The sequence below is a fragment of the Saccopteryx leptura genome, chromosome 4 (genome assembly GCF_036850995.1).
Source record: "Saccopteryx leptura isolate mSacLep1 chromosome 4, mSacLep1_pri_phased_curated, whole genome shotgun sequence".
NCBI lineage: Eukaryota > Metazoa > Chordata > Mammalia > Chiroptera > Emballonuridae > Saccopteryx > Saccopteryx leptura.
The window spans coordinates 53,259,923-53,280,483 of NC_089506.1; the positions used below are offsets into that span (position 1 = coordinate 53,259,923).

At 38.5% G+C, this 20,561-nt stretch overlaps 1 protein-coding gene across 1 annotated transcript in view; it reads right to left on the reverse strand.

Moving 5' to 3' along the window:
* DNAJC3 (DnaJ heat shock protein family (Hsp40) member C3) overlaps positions 1-20,561 on the reverse strand; it is an 81,928-nt gene that overhangs the window by 20,230 nt on the left and 41,137 nt on the right. Inside the window, exons 5-9 of the mRNA XM_066380677.1 lie at positions 12,818-12,970; positions 10,814-10,995; positions 10,253-10,372; positions 6,232-6,337; positions 6,027-6,147 (exon numbers count right to left, since the gene is read on the reverse strand). Coding sequence (XP_066236774.1) covers positions 6,027-6,147; positions 6,232-6,337; positions 10,253-10,372; positions 10,814-10,995; positions 12,818-12,970 — 682 coding nt within the window. The remainder of the gene's footprint in view (positions 1-6,026; positions 6,148-6,231; positions 6,338-10,252; positions 10,373-10,813; positions 10,996-12,817; positions 12,971-20,561) is intronic.

Consider the following 20,561-nt stretch of genomic DNA (forward strand, 5'->3'; position numbering starts at 1 on the left):
AGGGAGCTTTATTTAAGAACACATAGAGCTTCATTGCTATCACAGAACTGTTAAGAGACTTGTGAGCTGTTTCTGACATTAAAAGAGGGCTAAACAATGTAAAGTCAAACTTCCATAAACGTAACTGCTTGCTACAGGAGACAGCATTCTCATATTGGCAATAACAAAGGCAAGCCTAATTTTATTTTAGACTGATTTAAATAGTGATGAGACTAATTATGTTTAATTCTGTACATAGGGACATAAAGTGGCTTGCACCTCTAACGGAATCTGGTACATCAATGTGCTCTAAAAATGTGTTTTGTTGCCTGACCAGGTGGTGGCACAGTGGACAGAGAGTCGGACTGGAATGTGGAGGACCCAAGTTCTAGACCCCGAGGTCGCCAGCTTGAGCACAGGCTTATCTGGTTTGATCAGGACTCACCAGCTTGAGCCCAAGGTCGCTGGCTCGAGCAAGGGGTCACTCAGTCTGCTGTAGCCCCCCAGTCAAGGGACATATTAAAAAGCAATCAATGAACAATTAAGGAGCCGCAACAAAGAATTGATGTTTCTCATCTCTCTCCCTTCCTGTCCGTCTGTCCCTATCTGTCCCTCTCTCTGACTCTCTCTGTCTCTGCCACAAAAAAATAAATAAATAAAAATTGTAAAAAATGTGTTTTGTTGAAATGTTTATAGTGGGAAGACATAATAGTGCTAAATACAAAAAGAGTTCCAATTGTTGTAGGATTATAAAATTTTAAATCTTGTGCTATAATTTCTCTATTAACAGTTAGAAAATATCACCAACTATATTCAAAGCACTGGAGTAGAGAGGCACAAATATAAGCCTTGTTCCAGGTACTTAGTCTGTTTCTGAAGATGGTAAGAAACATGAAGGTGTTTTTTTTTCCTTTCTCTTTTAAAGAAGCTGCTTCACTGTTTGAGGTCACATTTGTTTGTTATATGTAATCACTTTCTTGTTAATTGGCACATAAAAAGCCCAATCAAAAACATATGTATGACCTACTTTCTTCCGCCCAAACCTACCTACTCTCTGTCCTGCTCACATATACGCCCCCTTTGGGAGAGACGAAGGACCTTTCACCCCTGCCTCCGGGCTTCTGTTCTTGGTACATCTCCCACAGCTGCAGTGTGTCCTTCCCTACTGTTTTCCTTAATATTCTTTTCTAATACTTTAAGCTTTTGATCATTTGGAAATTAGCCTTATATTTTTTCTGCTGAATAATATTGTTTACTGTCAATGTTTCCCCATCTACCTACATATTAAGCTCAAAGATTCCTTGGTATTTCAGGAAGTCCCAGGGTTGGTACCATAGGGGATATAATGTTGTGCCGACTGATATGATAGGCAAACGTGCTAATCCCCACAGAGCAGGTAGCTATCTAGTCTTCCCTGCAACTGTGTACTTTTCAAAACAAAAGAGGCGGCTGGGGCTAAACAGCCTGTGTGTGAATAAAATTGCAGGCTGGATTTACAGTTTGTGAGATTTACAGCCAAAGGAGTTAAGCAATCCACATATATTATGTTATACTGGTTGTCTTTGCAAAGAACTAGTTTTCTATTCTAACCACCTGTTTCCAACTCCCTTGGTGAAGCTAAGATAGGTGCACCTATTTTAAGATTTGACTTTTCACTTGACCTGTGGTGACGCAACGGATAAAGCATCAACCTGGAACACTGAGGTCACCAGTTCGAAACCCCGGGCTTGCCCAGTCAAGGCACATATGGGAGTTGATGCTTCCTCCTCCTCCCTTCTCTCTCTCTCTCCTCTCTCTTTAAAAATGAATAAAATCTTTTAAAAAGAGGGGAGGATGAGCCCTGTAATCCCATACCTGTCCTGCACATTACCCAACATGTATGTGGTAGCATAGGCACTCGCCTGAAATTCCACTAATCAGAGATTCCTTTGGGTTATTTATTCTTATAAAGAATACAATCAGTGTTTTATACGAATATCCTAAATTTGGCCACTCTTCCTAAAATACAGATGTACCGGAGGAGGCATGAGGGTACTGAAGTAAATAGGTGATGTGTATTTTGAACATAGACTACTTCCGGGGAATAGGGCAGCCTAATGCCACTAGGTAGGGTCCTAGAATAATCAAGAGGGCCAAAGAATCTATGTACAGGACAACATATAGGATGTCAAACACAAATTCCATTTCACAAATTTGCCTAGGCCAGCCCTTTATCCAGAAAAAGAACTACCTGGCTCCTAGTCTCAGAATTATGAACTTTATTGATAATATTAAAATAACAGCTGTGTCAAATATTATTGCAGAGTTAATTCAGCAGTGATTGGTTAGACCTAGAAGCTAGCTATCCAATATAATACTGTTTGCATAGAAAAGTTAATGCAAGTTCTAAACTACTACACTGAAAATGAGTATAAAGAAAGTCATTTACTTAAAAGTGCACCAGCACTGTACTGAGCATTTTCTTTCTTTTTTTTTAAGTTTTTAAAAGATTTTTATTTATTTATTTTAAAAAGGAGAGAGAGAGAGAGAGAGAGAGAGAGAGAGAGAGCAGGAAGCATCAACTCCCATATGTGCCTTGAGCAGGCAAGCCCAGGGTTTCAAACTGAAGACCTCAGCATTCCAGGCTGGTGCTTTATCCACTGCGCCACCACAGGCCAGGCTTACTGAGCATTTCCTGAGCATCATTTTATTTGTCCCAACAGTTGTATGAGATGCATGCTTTTCTCCTTCCTGTCTTACAGATAAGCAAAGTAAAACAGTAACTGGCCAAGTTACTTGAGACGACACAGCAAAAATAACTGGCACACTCCAAAGAAGATATACAAGTGGCCAACAAGTATATGAAAAGATGCTCTACATCAACATTAGGGAAATGTAAATCAAAACCACAAGAGATATCACTTCACACTCCTAAGGATGGTTTTTATAAAAAAAAAAAAAAAATAGAAAATACGTGTTGATGAGGATGTGGAGATATTGGAATCCTTTCAATACTGCTGATTGAAATACAAAATGGTGTAACCATTATTAAAAATTCAGTATGGTGGTTTCTAATAAAACTCAAAAAACGGAATTACAATATGGTCCAGCAATCCCACTTCCGGATATGTATGCAGAAGACTCTAAAGGAGGGTCTTGCACAGGTATTTATACACTTGTGCTGATGGTAGCGTTATTCACAATAAAGACAAAAGATGGAAGCATGTCCATCAACAGATTATTGATGTACACATTATATACATACAAGAAAATACCATTCAGCCTTAAAAAGGAAGGAAATCTGACACAAGCTAAGACATGGATGAGCCCTGAAGACATTATGCTACGTGAAATAAGCCAGTCACAAAAAGACAAAGTCTGCATCACTCCCCTTAGATAAGTATCTAAAGTAGTCAAATTCAGAAGGAAAGCAAAACGGTGGTTACCAGGGCCTGAGAGGTGGAAGATGGGGGGAAGGATGTGTAATAGGTCCAGAGTTGAATGGGTACAGAGTTCAGTTGTTCAAGATGAAACGAGTTCTGGAGAATGGTTGAACGACAATGTGAATATACTTAGCACTACTAAACGGTACTCTTAAAAAACAGTATGGTAAATCTTACGTGTGTTTTACAATTAAAAACAAAAAGTAAAATGAATAGTAAAGCCAGACTGAAACTCAGGACTAGATCTAAATTCCTTATTCTTTTCAGTATGTCCTTATTGTTTAACTACATTCATTCATTCAGCAAATATTAATATATGAGTGCCTGCTTATGTGGCAATCACAAGTACCAGAGATGCATCAGTTCATAAAATAGTGTAGCTTAAGTTTCTGGCCCACATAACTGCTAATCTTGTAAGGACATTTGAATAACCCTATTTTCAAAGGAATTATTGCTTCAATGTCAGTCTGTTCCTCTCAAAAACTATTAAAAGAATTACTCATAGACAGCTGAAGAGCCTCCTTCATTTTTCATGGTCCGAGGCATCCTCAAACAACAATTTTACTTTACTTCTTAATGAGTGGAATCTCCTAATACCTTTATTGATTGATAATTTTATTGTAAGCCCCAAATTAATAAATCTCCATGTTCCATTATTCACTAATCTAAACCTGTTTTTTCATTATTCAATACATAGCTGTCATTTTAAAATGCTGATTTTAAAAAAAGTAAAACTAGTAACAAGAATATGAAAACCCTATATATTTTAACTCAGGATTTCAACATATTATTTAGCCTAGTTGTGTAAGATTATTACTTATTTACATCACTTACTACATCTCTGATTCAAATCCAAACAAACAAGTCAAATAATACCTTTCAGTTTCAACTATACAGGCTTCCTCCACCCCACCCCCCATATTGAGACCTAGCAATCCATTCTCTCTCCAGGAGGTTCTTAATTTCCACACTTGTGACTCAAACAACCTTTTTACTCTTGTAAAACCATAATTCAGAAATATTCCCCACTGTATAACCTAAGCCAACCCCCAAGACAAAGAATAAACTACTTAAAAGAAAATTTTAAAGGAAAAAACAGTCTTTAAATGCATCTATTCTATTTAGTTTTAGCATCTTTTTATTCAAGAATCAAGCTGTCAAGTTTCCCTAAAAAAAGTCAGTTTGACATTCACAAAGGCATCTCTCAAGTTATATTTAGCAGCCTACAAGATTTAACCTTTTTTAATAGCTAAGTTTTTTATATTCTGCAGCTTCTCTAATTTCACAATTAGAGCTGAGGGTTTATATACAGATGACAAAAGAACCTTTGATGAAGCATTCCAAAAACTGGAATGCAAATCCTAAAGTCATATCACAAAGAAGACACTACCTCAAAAATGAAAAGAACAATTATGCTAATGAGCTCTCCCATGTAAATTACCCGCCTTACTGAAGTGCTCTTACGAATATTAAAACATCATATTGACTGCTTACATTTCAAGCCTCAGATTTCAAGGACTATACTATAAAAATGTCCCACAAATGGAATAACCCCAGTTGTCATCACTCCCAGGAAACCATGTAAGAGCAAAATTTTTTTCAAATTGTGGAAAGCAGAAAAAAAGTGAATGATCAGTTTGCCTTAAAAAATTAGCACAATAACCCTTCTTATTAAAAGAGTGGTTATCTCTGTCTTAAGATAGGTTTTATCATTGTTGCAAATGCATCTTACTGCATTTAAACTTTTTTATCCAAGATTACCGCTTATGACTATTTTGGCAAAACATTAAAATTTAATACATATTACTTTAATAACCAAACTCTTTTGTTAAATATTCAGTACCTGTTTGAAAAAAAGAGCTGCACCACAAACTTTCACCAGAAAAATGCTGTTTTCAATTTAAAATAATTTACCTGATTTGAAATGAAACAGCAATATGTGCAATAAGACTCACTTCTTATAAATGTTCATAACCTATTGTCACATGAAAAGTGTCTAGTTTTCAAAAAATGTATATTACTTTACATGCCTTAGTTATCCTTCAAAAATAGGTCACTGCCTTTATTCAAGGTCCTTACATCTAACAGGAAACTCTGTTACTTCAACTTGAACAAAGTCAGGTAAGCAGTTATCCTAGTGTTATTAAACAGCTTGGGGTGCACAGAAGATCATTTTATACTTAGGAATAAATATGTATTCTTGCGTGTATAATATGTATACTATATATGAATAGAATATGCATATTCTAATATGTATAGAATATAGACTATACATATAGAAAAATCTGAAAGATATAAACTCAAAACAAACCATGATTACTTCTGGATGAAACGACATCTACAATTTAAATTTTCAATTTTTTTATTTATCTTTTCTACCCTGTCTAAAAGAAAGGCTAAAATTTTAATTTTATATTCCACTAAACTGGTTTCAACAGCAGAACTTTTTCTTTATATGGTATACCTTTCAAGTTAAACCAAGAATAATTTTGAAGTTCTATGCCATTTTTCTAAAATTATCAACCCTTCCTGGTACTCTGGTAAACTTTTTCTAATCAAAAGGATGTGCTAATTTTCACATACATTAACTCTGAGATACTGAAGCTCCTTTCCTTGCAGATTTACCTTCATCGTACATTTCTTCTATTAAATAGGCCTCTGCCCGATCTTTCAGAGCATTCACATTGTCAGGCTCCAGCTGTAAAACTTCAGAACACACCCGAATAGCTTCAACAGGCTTCTCGTCCTAAAAGTAAATGTGAGAAAATGATTTACAGCTTCTATTCCATATGTTAAGTTCTTCCATTTCTGGGAATGGGTCAACTGTTACCTTAGAAAAGCAGTGACAAATCCTTTCTTTTGAACGAACTGCATATTCGGAAACACTAGGCTCTGTTTTCATGACAGATTCATATTTGCTGGTCGCATCTGTGTATCTATTAAATGAGCAAATCATGGTAAGTAAGGAATTCCACTTCCAGAGCCAGAGCAAGAAACCCTCTACTTTTCACTATATGTTGCTGACTCAGTTCACCTGAATGAGCACATATCTTCAAACACTGCTTTACTAATTCACAGTATCAAGGAACGTACTATCTGCAATTAAGAGTTAGGAGATAAAACACATGACCACAGAAAAGGATAAATCGGAGCACAGTTGTACCAATCAAATCACCTGATGAATTTCTTTACAGAAAAATGCTCATGATTTTGAAACTGAGTAAAATACCTTGGTAAAGTCTGGTTTACATGAAGCACTTTCAGCAAAGCAGAGATAGGTTTTATTTTTTAGTCACTCTTTCATGAAATAATGGAGCCCATTTCATACATACTATTTTATATAATGAGTGTTCATATTCACAGCTAAGTACAATATACTTCCTTGAAGAAGTAACCTGTTTAAATTCCTAATTCTATTAGCTTTCTGAGAACAATAAAAGCTATTTCAGCATTTTTAAAACTGTTTAAAAGTACTGGTCATGTTATACACCGTTACTTTCCTCAGTAATGGCAGATTAAAAGGTATAGAATGTGGAACATTGTTCCCAAAGTGCTGCAGTCTTCACTTTTAAAGGCTGATGGATGAAACACAGCTTTAAATATAACATTTAAAACAGAAGTGAGCTATCTAGTTGGGATATTAGTCTAAAATTTTCCGTGACAGTAAAACATCTGTAGGAAAGTGCACAGACTATGTCAGGTGTCAGGTCTTACTCTACCTCTCACAACTACGTGCAAAACTCCAATTAGCTCGAAGTAAAAATTCAATTAAAGTACTGCACTTCACTTAAAAAAAAAAAAAAGCTAGCTACTGGGAAGATGGAATAAATGTGTTTTCCCCAATTTGTCCAGCTAGGTACATATAAACACCCTAGAATTAAATATTTTTTAAATATGCAAAGACTCAGAAAGGGAAAGAAAAAGGTACACCAGCTAGGGACCTCTAGACCCGAGGAAAAACAGTGTGTGGTTAAGTTCCCTGGGTTTCTTTTTTGCTTTATGTACCCCAGACTTGGAACCCAGGAAGCCAGCAACCCAGAAATGCCAATGGGTACAAACACAAACACACACAAGAAAAAACTGCAAAAGCCTGCCGTCCCAAGCCAGACGACCTGGAAGACCAATTTAGCAAGACAAAAACGTTTTGACCATAATGGCTCTATTCCAGCCAAACACCAGAGAAAATTATGGCCCAAACCCCACCAATGCCAGCAGGTTACATGAAGATTCCAGACTTCTCCAAGGTTAGGCTGTGAAGAGGTGTGCTCACACATATACCCAGGTGGTGTCAGAACAGTCCAGGAATGGAGCCAGGACCTTCACCCATAGCTAAAAATGAGTGCCCCAAACTCTCACCTGCACCAAACAGTAGCAAGAAGCCCCACACCTCCGGTATCAAGCTGAGTAGTAAACTCCTACCTCCCTCCACCTGCCCACACCAACTTTGCTGGAATAATGTCAGAAAAATGCAGCCAAAACAGAAGATTTAAATGAAAAAGTCTTATAAAATGAAAATATGCAGGTTTCAATTAAAAGCCACTCACCTTACCAAGAGACAGATCTCAACCTGAGTAAGACAATAAATTCCACTACCAAGAGGATCAAATATTTAAAGCAGCCATGAAAAAGGCAACAATGACCAACATGCTTAAAGCAAATGGAAAAACAGAAAGCCTCTACAAAGAAATAGAAAGTATCAACAAAGAAACAGAAGATATAAAAGAATAACCAGGCCTGGGCCAGTGGTTCAGTGGATAGAATATCAGCCAGATATATGAATGTCCTGTGTTCAATTCCCAGTCAGGAAACACAGGAGAAGCGACTACCTCCTTCTCCCTCTTCCCCTCTTGCAGCCAGTGGCTTGACTGGTTCGAGTGTGGCCCTGGGCACTGAGGATAGCTCCATTGGAGCATATCAGCCTCAGGCACTAAAAATAGCCTGGTACTCGAGTATCAGGCCCCATATGGAGTTGCTGGGTAGATTTCAGTCAGGGTGCATGCAGGAGTCTGTGTCACTATCTCCCTTCTTCTCATGAAAGAAGAAAGGAAAGGCAGGGAAGGGGAGGGGAGGGTGGGGTGGAGAGGGGAGGGATGGAAGGTAGGGAAGGGAGGGGATGGGAAGGGGGAGGGAGGGAGGAAAAAGACTAACCAAATGGAATTTTTTGAACTAAAAAATAGAAAAACAAAATAAGCTCACTGAATGTGCTCAATAGCTTATTGAAGGAGATAGGAAAGACTCAGGGAATTGGAACAATAAAATTACAAAATCTTAACAGAGAGAAAAGAAATTGAAAAAAGTGAACATAGTCCAGGAAGGCTGTTATAAGAGTTAACATTTGTGTCAATCAGAGTCTAAGAAGCAACGAATAGAGAGGGCTGGGCAGAAAAAGTATCCCCCAAAATAGCTAAAAACTTCCCAAATTTGACAAGACATGACCCTGCACATTCTAGAAACTAAACTCCAAAAAGGACAAACTTAAGGAAATGCACATTGAGACACATCATAATAAAACTTACGAATATTAAAGACAAAGAAAACAACCTTGTAAGCAGTCAGAGGAAAATCCAAAATGGCAATTTATTTCTCATTAGGAATTGTAAAGGCCAGAAAAAAGTGATATAATACTTTTCAGGTACTATAACAAAAGAACTGTTAACCCAGAATCTTACACCATGGCGGGACGGGGGATCCTCTGTGTGTTTCTCTATCATTTCAGAGACCATATTATGTTGTAATAATCAACTTATATGTCTGTCTCCGTCACGACATGATAAGCTTTTTATTTTTTTTTTTTTTTTTTTTTTTTTTTCATTTTTCTGAAGCTGGAAACGGGGAGAGACAGTCAGACAGACTCCCGCATGCGCCCGACCGGGATCCACCCGGCACGCCCACCATGGGGCGATGCTCTGCCCATCCTGGGCGTCGCCATGTTGCGACCAGAGCCACTCTAGCGCCTGGGGCAGAGGCCACAGAGCCATCCCCAGCGCCCGGGCCATCTTTGCTCCAATGGAGCCTTGGCTGCGGGAGGGGAAGAGAGAGACAGAGAGGAAAGTGCGGCGGAGGGGTGGAGAAGCAAATGGGCGCTTCTCCTGTGTGCCCTGGCCGGGAATCGAACCCGGGTCCTCCGCACGCTAGGCCGACGAAGCTTTTTATTTATCTATCTATCTATGTATCTATGTATCTATCTATCTATCTATCTATCTATCTATTTATTTATTTTTGCTGAAAGACACAGACAGGAAGGGAGAGAGATGAGAAGCATCAACTCATAGTTGCGGCACCTTAGTTGTTCATTGATTGCTTTCTCATACATGCCCTAACCGGGGGGCTACAGCCAAGCCAGTGACCCCCTGCTCAAGCCAGAGACCTTGTGCTCAAGCCAGCGACTTTTGGGCTCAAGCCAGTGACCATGGGATCATGTCTATCATCCTATGCTCAACCTGGCAACCCTGCACTGGTGAGCCCACTCTCAAGCTGGTGACCTTGGGGTTTCGAACCTAGGTCATCAGTGTTCCAGGCTGACGCTCTATCCACTGCACCACCATCTGGTCAGGCTATACTATAAGCTTCTTAAGACCAAAATCTATACTCATACACATTATTACAACCCTAGTACATAGTGCCTGATACAGGAGATATTCAATAAATATTTGGTAAAATATACATATATCTGACAAGAATACTATGTAGTTACTATTATTTACATTCTGCCTTATTAAAAAATACGTACAATTGCGGTAGTTTAAGGTCCAGTGCCATCTAAGATAGTCCAGCTGCAATTGCTATAAAGTAAAAAAGCAAGCGTTTCAATTGTTCTTTGCGCTAGACAGCACAGACAAGCATACTCTTACCTGCCATCTCTGATGAGCTCTTCAGCTGACTCAATCAGCTTATTAAGTTTCTTTACTTGTTTATAGTGTGCAAAACACCTTTTATGATCCTGGTCAAGTTTAAGACATTCACGAACTTCACTGTTCATGTATTTAAAAAAAGGAAAATATTCCAAGTCAAAATAATTAATAAGTAGTCTCCAATACTAAATACAAAAATCACAATAAAAAGTATTCATTATTTTTAACAAAATATACTTTCTTAATAATTGACTATATATTTTTACATATGGTATTATACCAAGCACTCACGCAGTAATTCAAATTTAAATGAGTTAGAGTTATACATTAAACACTCCATTTTGCTTCTAAAAGTATAACATCCCTATTTATTTTAATAAGCAATATTCATGAAAATAAACTGTGGAAGTAGAATAACTTAAAATGTATAAATAGATAACAGGATATTAGTACAAAATAAAAACAGGCTTCACAATTTTTTTAAATTAGAAAGAAAATGGGTTTATTATCTTACTGCCAACAATAAAACAACGATGAGATGTATATGTCACTTGAACTGACCTGAGGGACAGTTCATGATCTCCTAGTTGATAGTACAGTGTGCTGATTTTATAAAAAGCCTCAGTGTTGTCATTCTTCAATTTTGATGCAGCTTTTAAGTCACTTATTGCTTTCCTAGGTTCCCCTTCTTTTATAAAACATTCAGCTCGAAGTTCCCGTAGTTCAGCATCCCAAACACAAACCTTGAGAAACAAAAGAATTGGACTTTAAGAAAGAAACAGTAAATTATGCACATTTATCTCATATCCCATATATCAATATTTTACCTATATAATTATCAACAAAAAATATCCTCAATTAATGTGGAAACTTCTATAATGTGGTAAACAGTATGTGAAGCATGATATAATTTAGGTGTGATAAAAATAATTAGATATAAGATAATTTCTACAATAGTATCCTAAATAAATTCTAATGGGAGAAGGGATATATATATACTAATAAGGCCCTTTTCCTATCTCCTCCAATTATATAATTTTAAGCTTTGAAAATAAGTTTCAAAGGTTGTTCCCAGCGAAACACATTTGATTTTGAAGAGAATATTCTGTAATCAGGTTTTTTGTACTTAATCAACAATTCTAATTTCTAGTATCAAAAATTAAAAAAAAAAAAAAAATTAAAATCTAGGTTCTAAATTTGCAAAATATTTTTACTAATATCAAAATGAAATTCTCTTATAAAATGTCATCTTGAAATTAAATTTTTTACTCATAGCACAAAAAGTAAAAAAAAGAAAGAAAAACAATGTGGGATGGTTGAAGCTTCATCATTTCCATTTTACTGAAAAGTTTACAATGTTTAGTAAATGCACCACTATTTGTCAAAATATAAACCCAAAAGCTCACCAATATGGGCTGTGGAAGTATCTATACACATTTCCTAGGGTAAAGTCATGTAAACTTCTCATATACCATATTTCCCCGTGTATAAGACACACTCTTTTTCAAAAAATTTGGGATCTAAAAACTGGCTGTGTCTTAAACAGTAGTTGTGGCATTTCAAATGCCATAGATGGAACTGAGGACGAGGCAACATATGAAGACAGTGATTCGTTATCAGACACAGATGAGGACAAGCTAATGGATGGGAGTTTTGACAGTGATGAGGAGTTGTATGAATTTTGTGATGAATAAAACTTGAGTTCAATAACTTTATGAAATTCTTTTGTTTTTTTCAAATTTCAGGCCCCAAACTTAAGGTGCATCTTATACATGGGGGAATATGATATATCAAAGTCAACACTGGCCATAAATTAAATGCCATGGACAATAAGCTAGGTCAAAACAGGGGGTCTAAATATAGGGAGGTAAGAATTGAAACTGTATTTTTCCTTAGAAAGCATTTACAAAATAATTCCGTAAGATGTGAATTCCACTGAATCACACCACAATTTTTTCTATAAAATTACCAAAGTGCCCATTATACATATATCACAAGTTTACTGACAATATTAAATAAAACTGTATATCAAAGTGCTATGAAAAATTATAAGTAAAGTTGAATTACGAATTCTTTCATTTGAATATTTTAGTAGACTTCCTTCTGAAACCATCTGTCATAAGCCCCTCAGAGGCAAGGAGACTGTAGACTTGGTTTCCCAATCTAGAACCATCTGGATCCTATCAACTCTTCATTGCCTTCTGCCCTAGAAACTTCTCACACTAAACACTCCTCTGTCCTCCCTAACATTACTTTTCCTTTTTCTTAACCAAGTTTTTCATCTTCTACTCATAATTTAACCTCTAGAGTTTGTTCCTCTCCCCGCTTCCAGAAAAAAATGTCAAGTCCAACAAAAATAGCAAAGTAAACAATGTGTAAAAATGTGTAGCTCCCATTCCAGAGCACATTCATTACATTTCCTGAAAATTTCAGGTGCAAAGCCCAAGTACCAGTCCGATTTTATCCTACCTAGGTTTTCTGTGGTATATAACATATCAAAGTGTACAAACGTGTATGGTAAAAAGCACTGTCAGGCTTGTCAGCTGCAATATCTAAGAAACTTACCTCTAAAATCTTATCAAGGAAGGTTATAGCAGAGACATAATCCGAGTTTTCAAAAGCATCCAGGGCTTGTGAACGCAAACGCTGCATTTCATCACATTTCATAAGTTGGGACTGGGCTTCCTTTTCCTCATTTTCATTTGGATTAGATTTGAGCTATAAAAATAATAAACAAGGTTTTCGACCTCTTAAGTCTAAAATTCATGGTATACACAATGATCTGACCACTCAAAATACTTAAGTATATTGGGGAGAAAGGGTAGAGACCCTGGCCAAACTGGCTTGTCCAAAAACTTCGCCCCTGATGCTGACCACTGTGGGAAGTAACAGCAAAAGCTCCTTCCACCAACATGGGGCGCCAGAGCGAGCAGCGGTGCAGGCGTCCAAAGCCCTGGACCCTCCACACTGCTAAGGAAGCAAATATACTTAGAGTTGTCAAAGGGCAGAGAAAAGTGAAGTAATCAGGGGAAGCGCCTTCCTCACTTCTCCATGTACAGCTCTAGAGAAAATAACCTGAGTTTTATGTATTTTACCTTCTAGTTACATTTTCTAAGCATTTTAAAATATAAAATAACTTTATCAAAATAATGAAAAACACAGGGAAGCAGAGAGAGGGCTTTTTTCTTTCTTTCTTTTTTTTTTAGAAATCATAAGACAGAAGAGGATATGATACCAGAGGGGCTATGGTATAAGAAAGGAAAAATTTACAGGGAAAAATAAGATAGTAATAATTTACTTAAAAAGGTTATGGTTTGGTTTTAAGAGGTTTACACCCTTGTCTCTTTTTTAACATTACCCAGGTATAATTTATATATCAAAAATTCACTCATTTTGAGTCTGTAATTCTATGATTTTTAAAAATTTACCAAGTGTGCAACCATCACCACAGTCTGGACCATTTCTGTCACCCAGTAAGAGCCTCTGTGTCCGCTTCCAGTTCGTCCTCACTCCCAGCCTGGTTTCACACACAGGGACGCTCAACGGTTTCTTCCATCAGAGAAAAAATCTTAAGCTTAATGGCTCAGAAAAAATGGGTGCTTACATTAAAAACCTACTAACTCTTTTTTGGAATATTTTCTTTCTTTTTTTTTTTTTTTTTTTTTTTTTTGAAGTGAGAGGAGGGGAAATAGAGAGATAGCCTCCCAGATGCGCCCAGACCGGGATCCACCTGGCAGCCCCCATCTGGGGCTGATGCTCAAATCAACCAAGCTATCCTCAGCATTCGAGGCTGACACTCAGGCCAGGCGAGCTTTCCTCAGGGCCTGGGGCCAAACCAGTGATGCCACTGGCTGTGGGAGGGGAAGAGAGAGAAGGAAGAGGTGGAGGGGAAGAAAAGCAGGTGGGCGCTTCTAATGAGTTCCTTCACCGGGGATCAAACCCGGGACATCCACACACCAAGCTGACGCTCTATCTACTGAGCAAACTGGCTAGGGCCTGGAACTTTTTAACATTACAATTTATATGTAATAATTTCTGAATTCTAATAATTCTTAAGATGGGAATTGTAGTTGATGTGTTCCAATTTTGGATGAGGTACAGACAACAGTAGATTGTTTCTAGAAATGTCTCTCCTTCAATTGACCAAGCGTACTGCTTCCATTTTTAGTGGATTTTTTAAAAACACCCTATAGCCACCTGTTAGGAAAGAATACTCCAAATGAGAAACCGTCAGATTACCACAACTTAGTAGAAGGTTTATATTTCTGTTCATTTTTAGGATTCTTTAGGTATTCTGTTTCATCTTGTATAATCCCTGGCTTTAGAAGACACAGACAGGACTCCAAGTACCGACAGGTAACTAGGAAGGAAGTGGTCCCCTCAGCTGGCTCTAAGGAGTGGATGTCATGCACGACTGAACCATCCAGCTAAAGGGAGCTGCAGTAGAGCCACAGAATGCTTGCCTATGACTGTGTTATCACCCTTGGGGTGAACATGAATACTTCTGACAGACCACAATGGAAGGAGTGTAAATGTGGGTGCTGTCACTATGTTCTTGGCAAAGTAGAAGTTCTCTATATGTACACTACTGCTCCTTTTTGGATAGAATGTATTAGAGACTGCCTCTTCTGGATAGAATTTGCATCTTTCCTCTCCTAAACGTTAGAGTCTAATCTCTTCCACACAATTTTTCTTGTTGGAAGGGAGAGGAAAGCCCTAAGTCTCAAGGTTGAGGATGGGCGCTCAGCCTCACTCCACGCTCAGACAATGGGAATAGGAAAGAGGGAGCCAGCTCAGGTCATCTGAGCCTCTTTGGGACTGGGAGTGAGGATGGAGGAAGAAATGGAGGGAATTTTCCTAAGGAGGTAAAAAAGGAATCTGAAAAACAACCCTTATAACCCTGGAGAACTTCCAAGAGGGTTAAGTGAGATGAAGATATTCACTCTTACTGCACGAGATTGCTGACTCCTCCCCGTTGTCCTCTTACGTTCCAGGATATTTACAAGTAGAAGGTAGACTACACTGGTATTTCCCTCTGTCCTTTTCTCATGTTCCTTGATAGCTATTCTCCTCTTTACTGTTTTACATTTCTGACCCTTTCAGCCAAATCTCTGAGTATGACAATATTTTATTTCTTATTTCTTACCATTGACTGTGGTCACTGAGCTTTTGGGTAAAACCCGTAATAGCTATGGGATAGGGGCTGGTTGCCAGATAAGTGGTCCTCCCTAATCTAATCTACATAAACCCCTATTTCTGGGACCTCAAATGGAAGCAGTGGACCAGTAGTTGTAGTGGGAAGACTTCCAAGATAGCCCCAGATAATCCCCAACTCCGGGAATTTGTGCCTTTGTGTGATCCCCTCCCCTACAGTATGGGATGAAGCTGTAACTCCTTTTATCAGAATACAACAAAGGTAAAGGAGGTCACTCTCTTAAACAGATACAAAACACCGACTTCCATCTTACTAGAATTCTCTCTTTTGCTGTCCGTCTCTTGCCTTCTCACTGTTTACACTAACGAATCAAGCTGCCAAGCTGTGAGACATTTTACGCAGACATCCACGTAAAGAACAAAGGGAAGCCTGACCAGTGGTGGCGCAGTGGGTAGAGTGTGACCCAGAATACGAAAGTACCCAGTTCAAAACCCAGAGATCACAGCTTGAGCATGGGCTCAACAGTTTGAGCATGGAGTCACCACTTCAGCACGGGATCACTGGCTTGAGGAAGGGGTCACTGGCTCAGCTTGAGCCCCCTGGTCAAGAAGTATATGAGAAGCAATCAATGAACAATTAAAGTAAAGCAACTACGAGTTGATGCTTCTCATCCTCCCTCTCAATCTCTCAAAAATAAAACTGTTAAAAATATTTATGCAAAAAACAGAAAGAAAGAACCAAGGTAAGCCTCTGGCCAACAGCTAAAAAAACCCTGAGGCCTCAGTCTAACAGCTCAAGAGGAACTAAATCCTGCCAACAACCGGGTGAGTCTGGAAGCAGTTCCTCCCCAGCCAAGCCTCCAGATAATACTGCAGCCCTATCCGACACCTTGACCATAGCCTGTGAGAGACTCTGGAGTAGAGGATCCACTATGCATGCCCAGATTCCTGACTCCATCAACTGTAAGATCATAAATGTGTGTTACTTTAGGCTGCTAACTTTGGGCAACTTGTTACACAGCAATAGATAACTAACACAATACTTTGACCATTTCTCAATGGCCAGATTATGAATATTTCCAAAAGACTTTGTATTATTAATGTTTTAAAATAAAGTCTAAATGGAAAAAAACTAAGCCCAAATCCTGACTTTAACACTTATTATCTATATGGTATCTTCATTTTCTTCACCAATAAAAGGGGGATAATAAAACCTACACCCCAAGGAGTACAGTGGTCCCTCATCTATCATGGGGGTTAGGTTCCAGAACCCCCCCCAATAGGCAAAAATCCACGAAGTAGTGACCTTATATTTATTTTATTACTTCTATCTTTTAAGGCTTTATAAACCCTCTCCACACTCTTACATACTTTTCCCACACTGTTACTAACCTTTCCCACTTATTTTGCTTATTTTACCACAAAAATAATTAAAATAATATATAAAAATACCTATATACTGCAAAATCCCACAATACGGTGAAAAATCTGTGATACAAAATTAGACATATACGCCTGACCAGGCGGTAGCACAGTGGATAGAGCGTCAAACTGGGATGCAGAGGACCCAGGTTCGAGACCCCGAAGTCACCAGCTTGAGTGCGGGCTCATCTAGTTTGAGCAAAAACTCACCAGCTTGGACCCAAGGTTGCTGGCTTGAGCAAGGGGTCACTTGGTCTGCTGAAGCCCCCCGGTCAAGGCACATATGAGAAAGCAATCAATGAACAACTAAAGTCTTGCAACAAAAAACTGATGATTGATGCTTCTCATCTCTCTTCGTTCCTGTCTGTCTGTCCCTGTCTATCCCTCTCTCTGATTCTCTCTCTGTCCCTGTAAAAAAATAAAAAAATAGACATATACAATTTAAAAGTCCATGATAGGCCTGACCTGTGGTGGCGCAGTGGATAAGGCGTCGACCTGGAAATGCTGAGGTCGCCGGTTCAAAACCCTGGGCTTGCCTGGTCAAGGCACATATGGGAGTTGATGCTTCCAGCTCCTCCCCCCCGTCTCTCTCCTCTCTCTCTCTCTCTTTCTCTCTCTCTCCCCCCCTCTCTCTTTCCTCTCTAAAATGAATAAATAAAATAAAAATTAAAAAAAAATTTTTAAAGACCATGATACAGTGAGACTGTGAAAAGTGAACTGCAAATATGGTGAGGGACAACTGTAGTCACTGAGAAATTAAGAAGACACTTTATGAAACACACAGCAAGTACTGCAAAGAAATAATAAAAATTTCCAAACTCCTTTTGTGAACATTCTATAATCTACTGCTCACAAAAATTAGGGGATATTTCAAAATGAACATGAAGCAATAAATATCTCCTAATTTTTGTGAGCACTGTATATAAATTCAGATATACCCAATAGCAGTGATTCTCAAAGTGTGGTTCAGGGAACCCTGGAAGTCCTTAAAAACTTTTCAGGGGTCTGTGAGGACAAAAGCAAGTATGGAGAAAAGATAAAGAATCCATTCAAAGTGGAAGATAAACCAATGGATTTCATTATAACAGAGTAAAAACACCTATAACCACTAGTGGAGGTTTAGTATAACAACATCAAAGAATATTCATAATTACCTAAAAAGACTATTCAAATATTCTTATTTTTCCAACTGCTTATATGTTTGAGTTCACATTTTCAATACTTCAACCAAAATGTAAGTCAGATCTGGGAATCTGATGTCTTCAAGTAAGCCAGATATTAAAGAGATTTGTAAAAATGTAAAAATACCACTCATTACTATTTTATTTTTGAAATTATTTTCCATGCAAAAAGTTATTCATATTAACATACAGAGAGGTTATTACTTTTAAAGTAATATGTTAAATGTACTTTGGATGATGATGATGAGGACGCTCAATCGTGGCAACAGTAAACAGTTACTGAAAGCTCCATAGGCCCCAGGCACTGATCCTAAGCCTAAAACCCTAAAGGACATTTCATATTATCTCTATTTCCACACAGAAGGAAACTGTGGTTCAAGTCATGTTCATAGCCTACATTCGGTAACTACTCTTTTTTTTTTTTTTTGTATTTTTCTGAAGCTGGAAACGGGGAGAGACAGTCAGACAGACTCCCACATGCGCCCGACCGGGATCCACCCGGCACGCCCACCAGGGGCGAGGCTCTGCCCACCAGGGGGCGATGCTCTGCCCCTCCGGGGCGTCGCTCTGCCGTGACCAGAGCCACTCTAGCTCCTGGGGCAGAGGCCAAGGAGCCATCCCCAGCGCCCGGGCCATCCTTGCTCCAATGGAGCCTTAGCTGCGGAAGGGGAAGAGAGAGACAGAGAGGAAGGAGGGGGTGGGGGTGGAGAAGCAAATGGGTGCTTCTCCTATGTGCCCTGGCCGGGAATCGAACCCGGGTCCCCCGCACACCAGGCCGACACTCTACCGCTGAGCCAACCGGCCAGGGCAGTAACTACTCTTTTATGTGCACACTGATATGAGACAGGCACCTGCCTCCCTGCCATCTCCAATAGGACATCCTAATGGCATATCAGTACCAGGCCAACACAGAATTCCAGTTCCCATCTCCAACCACTGCCATGACCTGTGTACCACAACCACCACCAACACCCCATCCTCTTCAGTAAGTGGCTCCTCTTGATTCTTTAGGCCAAATCCTAGGTCATGCTATGTCATGACAGAAAGAGTTTCTTCTTTCCCTTTTATAATTATGAATCTGAATCCATTTCACAGCTGACAACTTTTAAACCTCCCCCGCCCTCCCTCTTCTTCCTCTCCCTCACACCTGAGCAAGCTGATAAGAAAGCACATGTCAACCTCTCTTAAATGAGTCTTAAAATTGATGGAGTTTCACTGTTAGCCTGTAGACATGACTGCACAAAATGGTATAACATGCTTCAATTGAATTAATAAGCATTGTTGGTACTAATCATACTGAATTTAACTGTCACATAAAATCTTCAAGAAGTTAACATACGCAGAAGGGCAAAGTACAGAGCAGTGTGATGGAAGAAAAATGTAATGCTAAGACTCAAATAGCTCTTTCCACAAATACAGAGTAAAAACATTAAGTTATAGGAAGGCATTATTCAATTCACAGCATTTATTCTTTTCTTAGTACATAAAATATTCACCTTTCTTACAACTGATGGTTCTTTATATTTGGTGAATTATGGTGTGTGATCCAGTATGTATCTGATTCAAAGAAAATCAGAAAAGACGCTGGCCAGCTGGCTCAGTGGTAGAGAGTCAGCCCAGCATGTGGATGTGCTGCATTCGATTCCCAGTCAGGGCACACAAGAGAAGCGATCATCTGCTTCTCCACCTCTCCCCTTTCCCTTTCTCTCTCTCACTCTCTCTTCTTCTCCTACAGCCATGGCTCCATTGGTTCAAGTGCATTGGCTCCAGGTGCTGTGGATGGCTCCATGGAGCCTCTACCTCAGGCACTAAAAATAGCTTGGTTGTGAGCAAGGCCCCATATGGGCAGAGCATTGACCCCAGACAGGCGTTGCCAGGTGGATTCTAGTCATGCCACATGCGGAAGTCTGTCTCTCTATCTCCCCTCCTCTCACTTGGAAAAGAAAAAAAAATCAGAACAACTATCTTTATGTTAAATTATAACCAAATTTATTTCATGCTTGTAAAAAATACTATTTGCTTCTCTTCCCAGTTTATAATACTATATATACATATTAACTTTAGTTGTGATTTAGTTATCTTGAGACATATAATCATTCTTTATGCACTAAAAGATTAAAAATGAAAAAACAATGCCTAAAGTTATATTGAAGTATAGTGGATTTATGTGTTTGATTTGTTTTCAATTAACACAGTTCACAAAGTACCAATGGGATGTTATTCCAAAGGTTTATAATTGATTTAATCATTAAACTGCAGTTGGCACTGATATTTACCTAATGTACAGTTGTTCACCCCAATCAAAATGCAAGTTTCTAACTTTGTCAAAATAAAAATATATAGAAATATGAAATAAACATTTAAATTAACCATTACCTTCACTGTATTTGGATCTCATGGAACACTGTCTCAATCTAAATACTTTCCACTTAAACCCAAAGCATGATTAGAAAAGATAAATAAAGCAAAGATAAACAAAACACTAAACACCAAGAATAGAAGAGTTTAAATTGCACTGACTATATTGTTGGACTTGGGAATAAAAGGGAAGA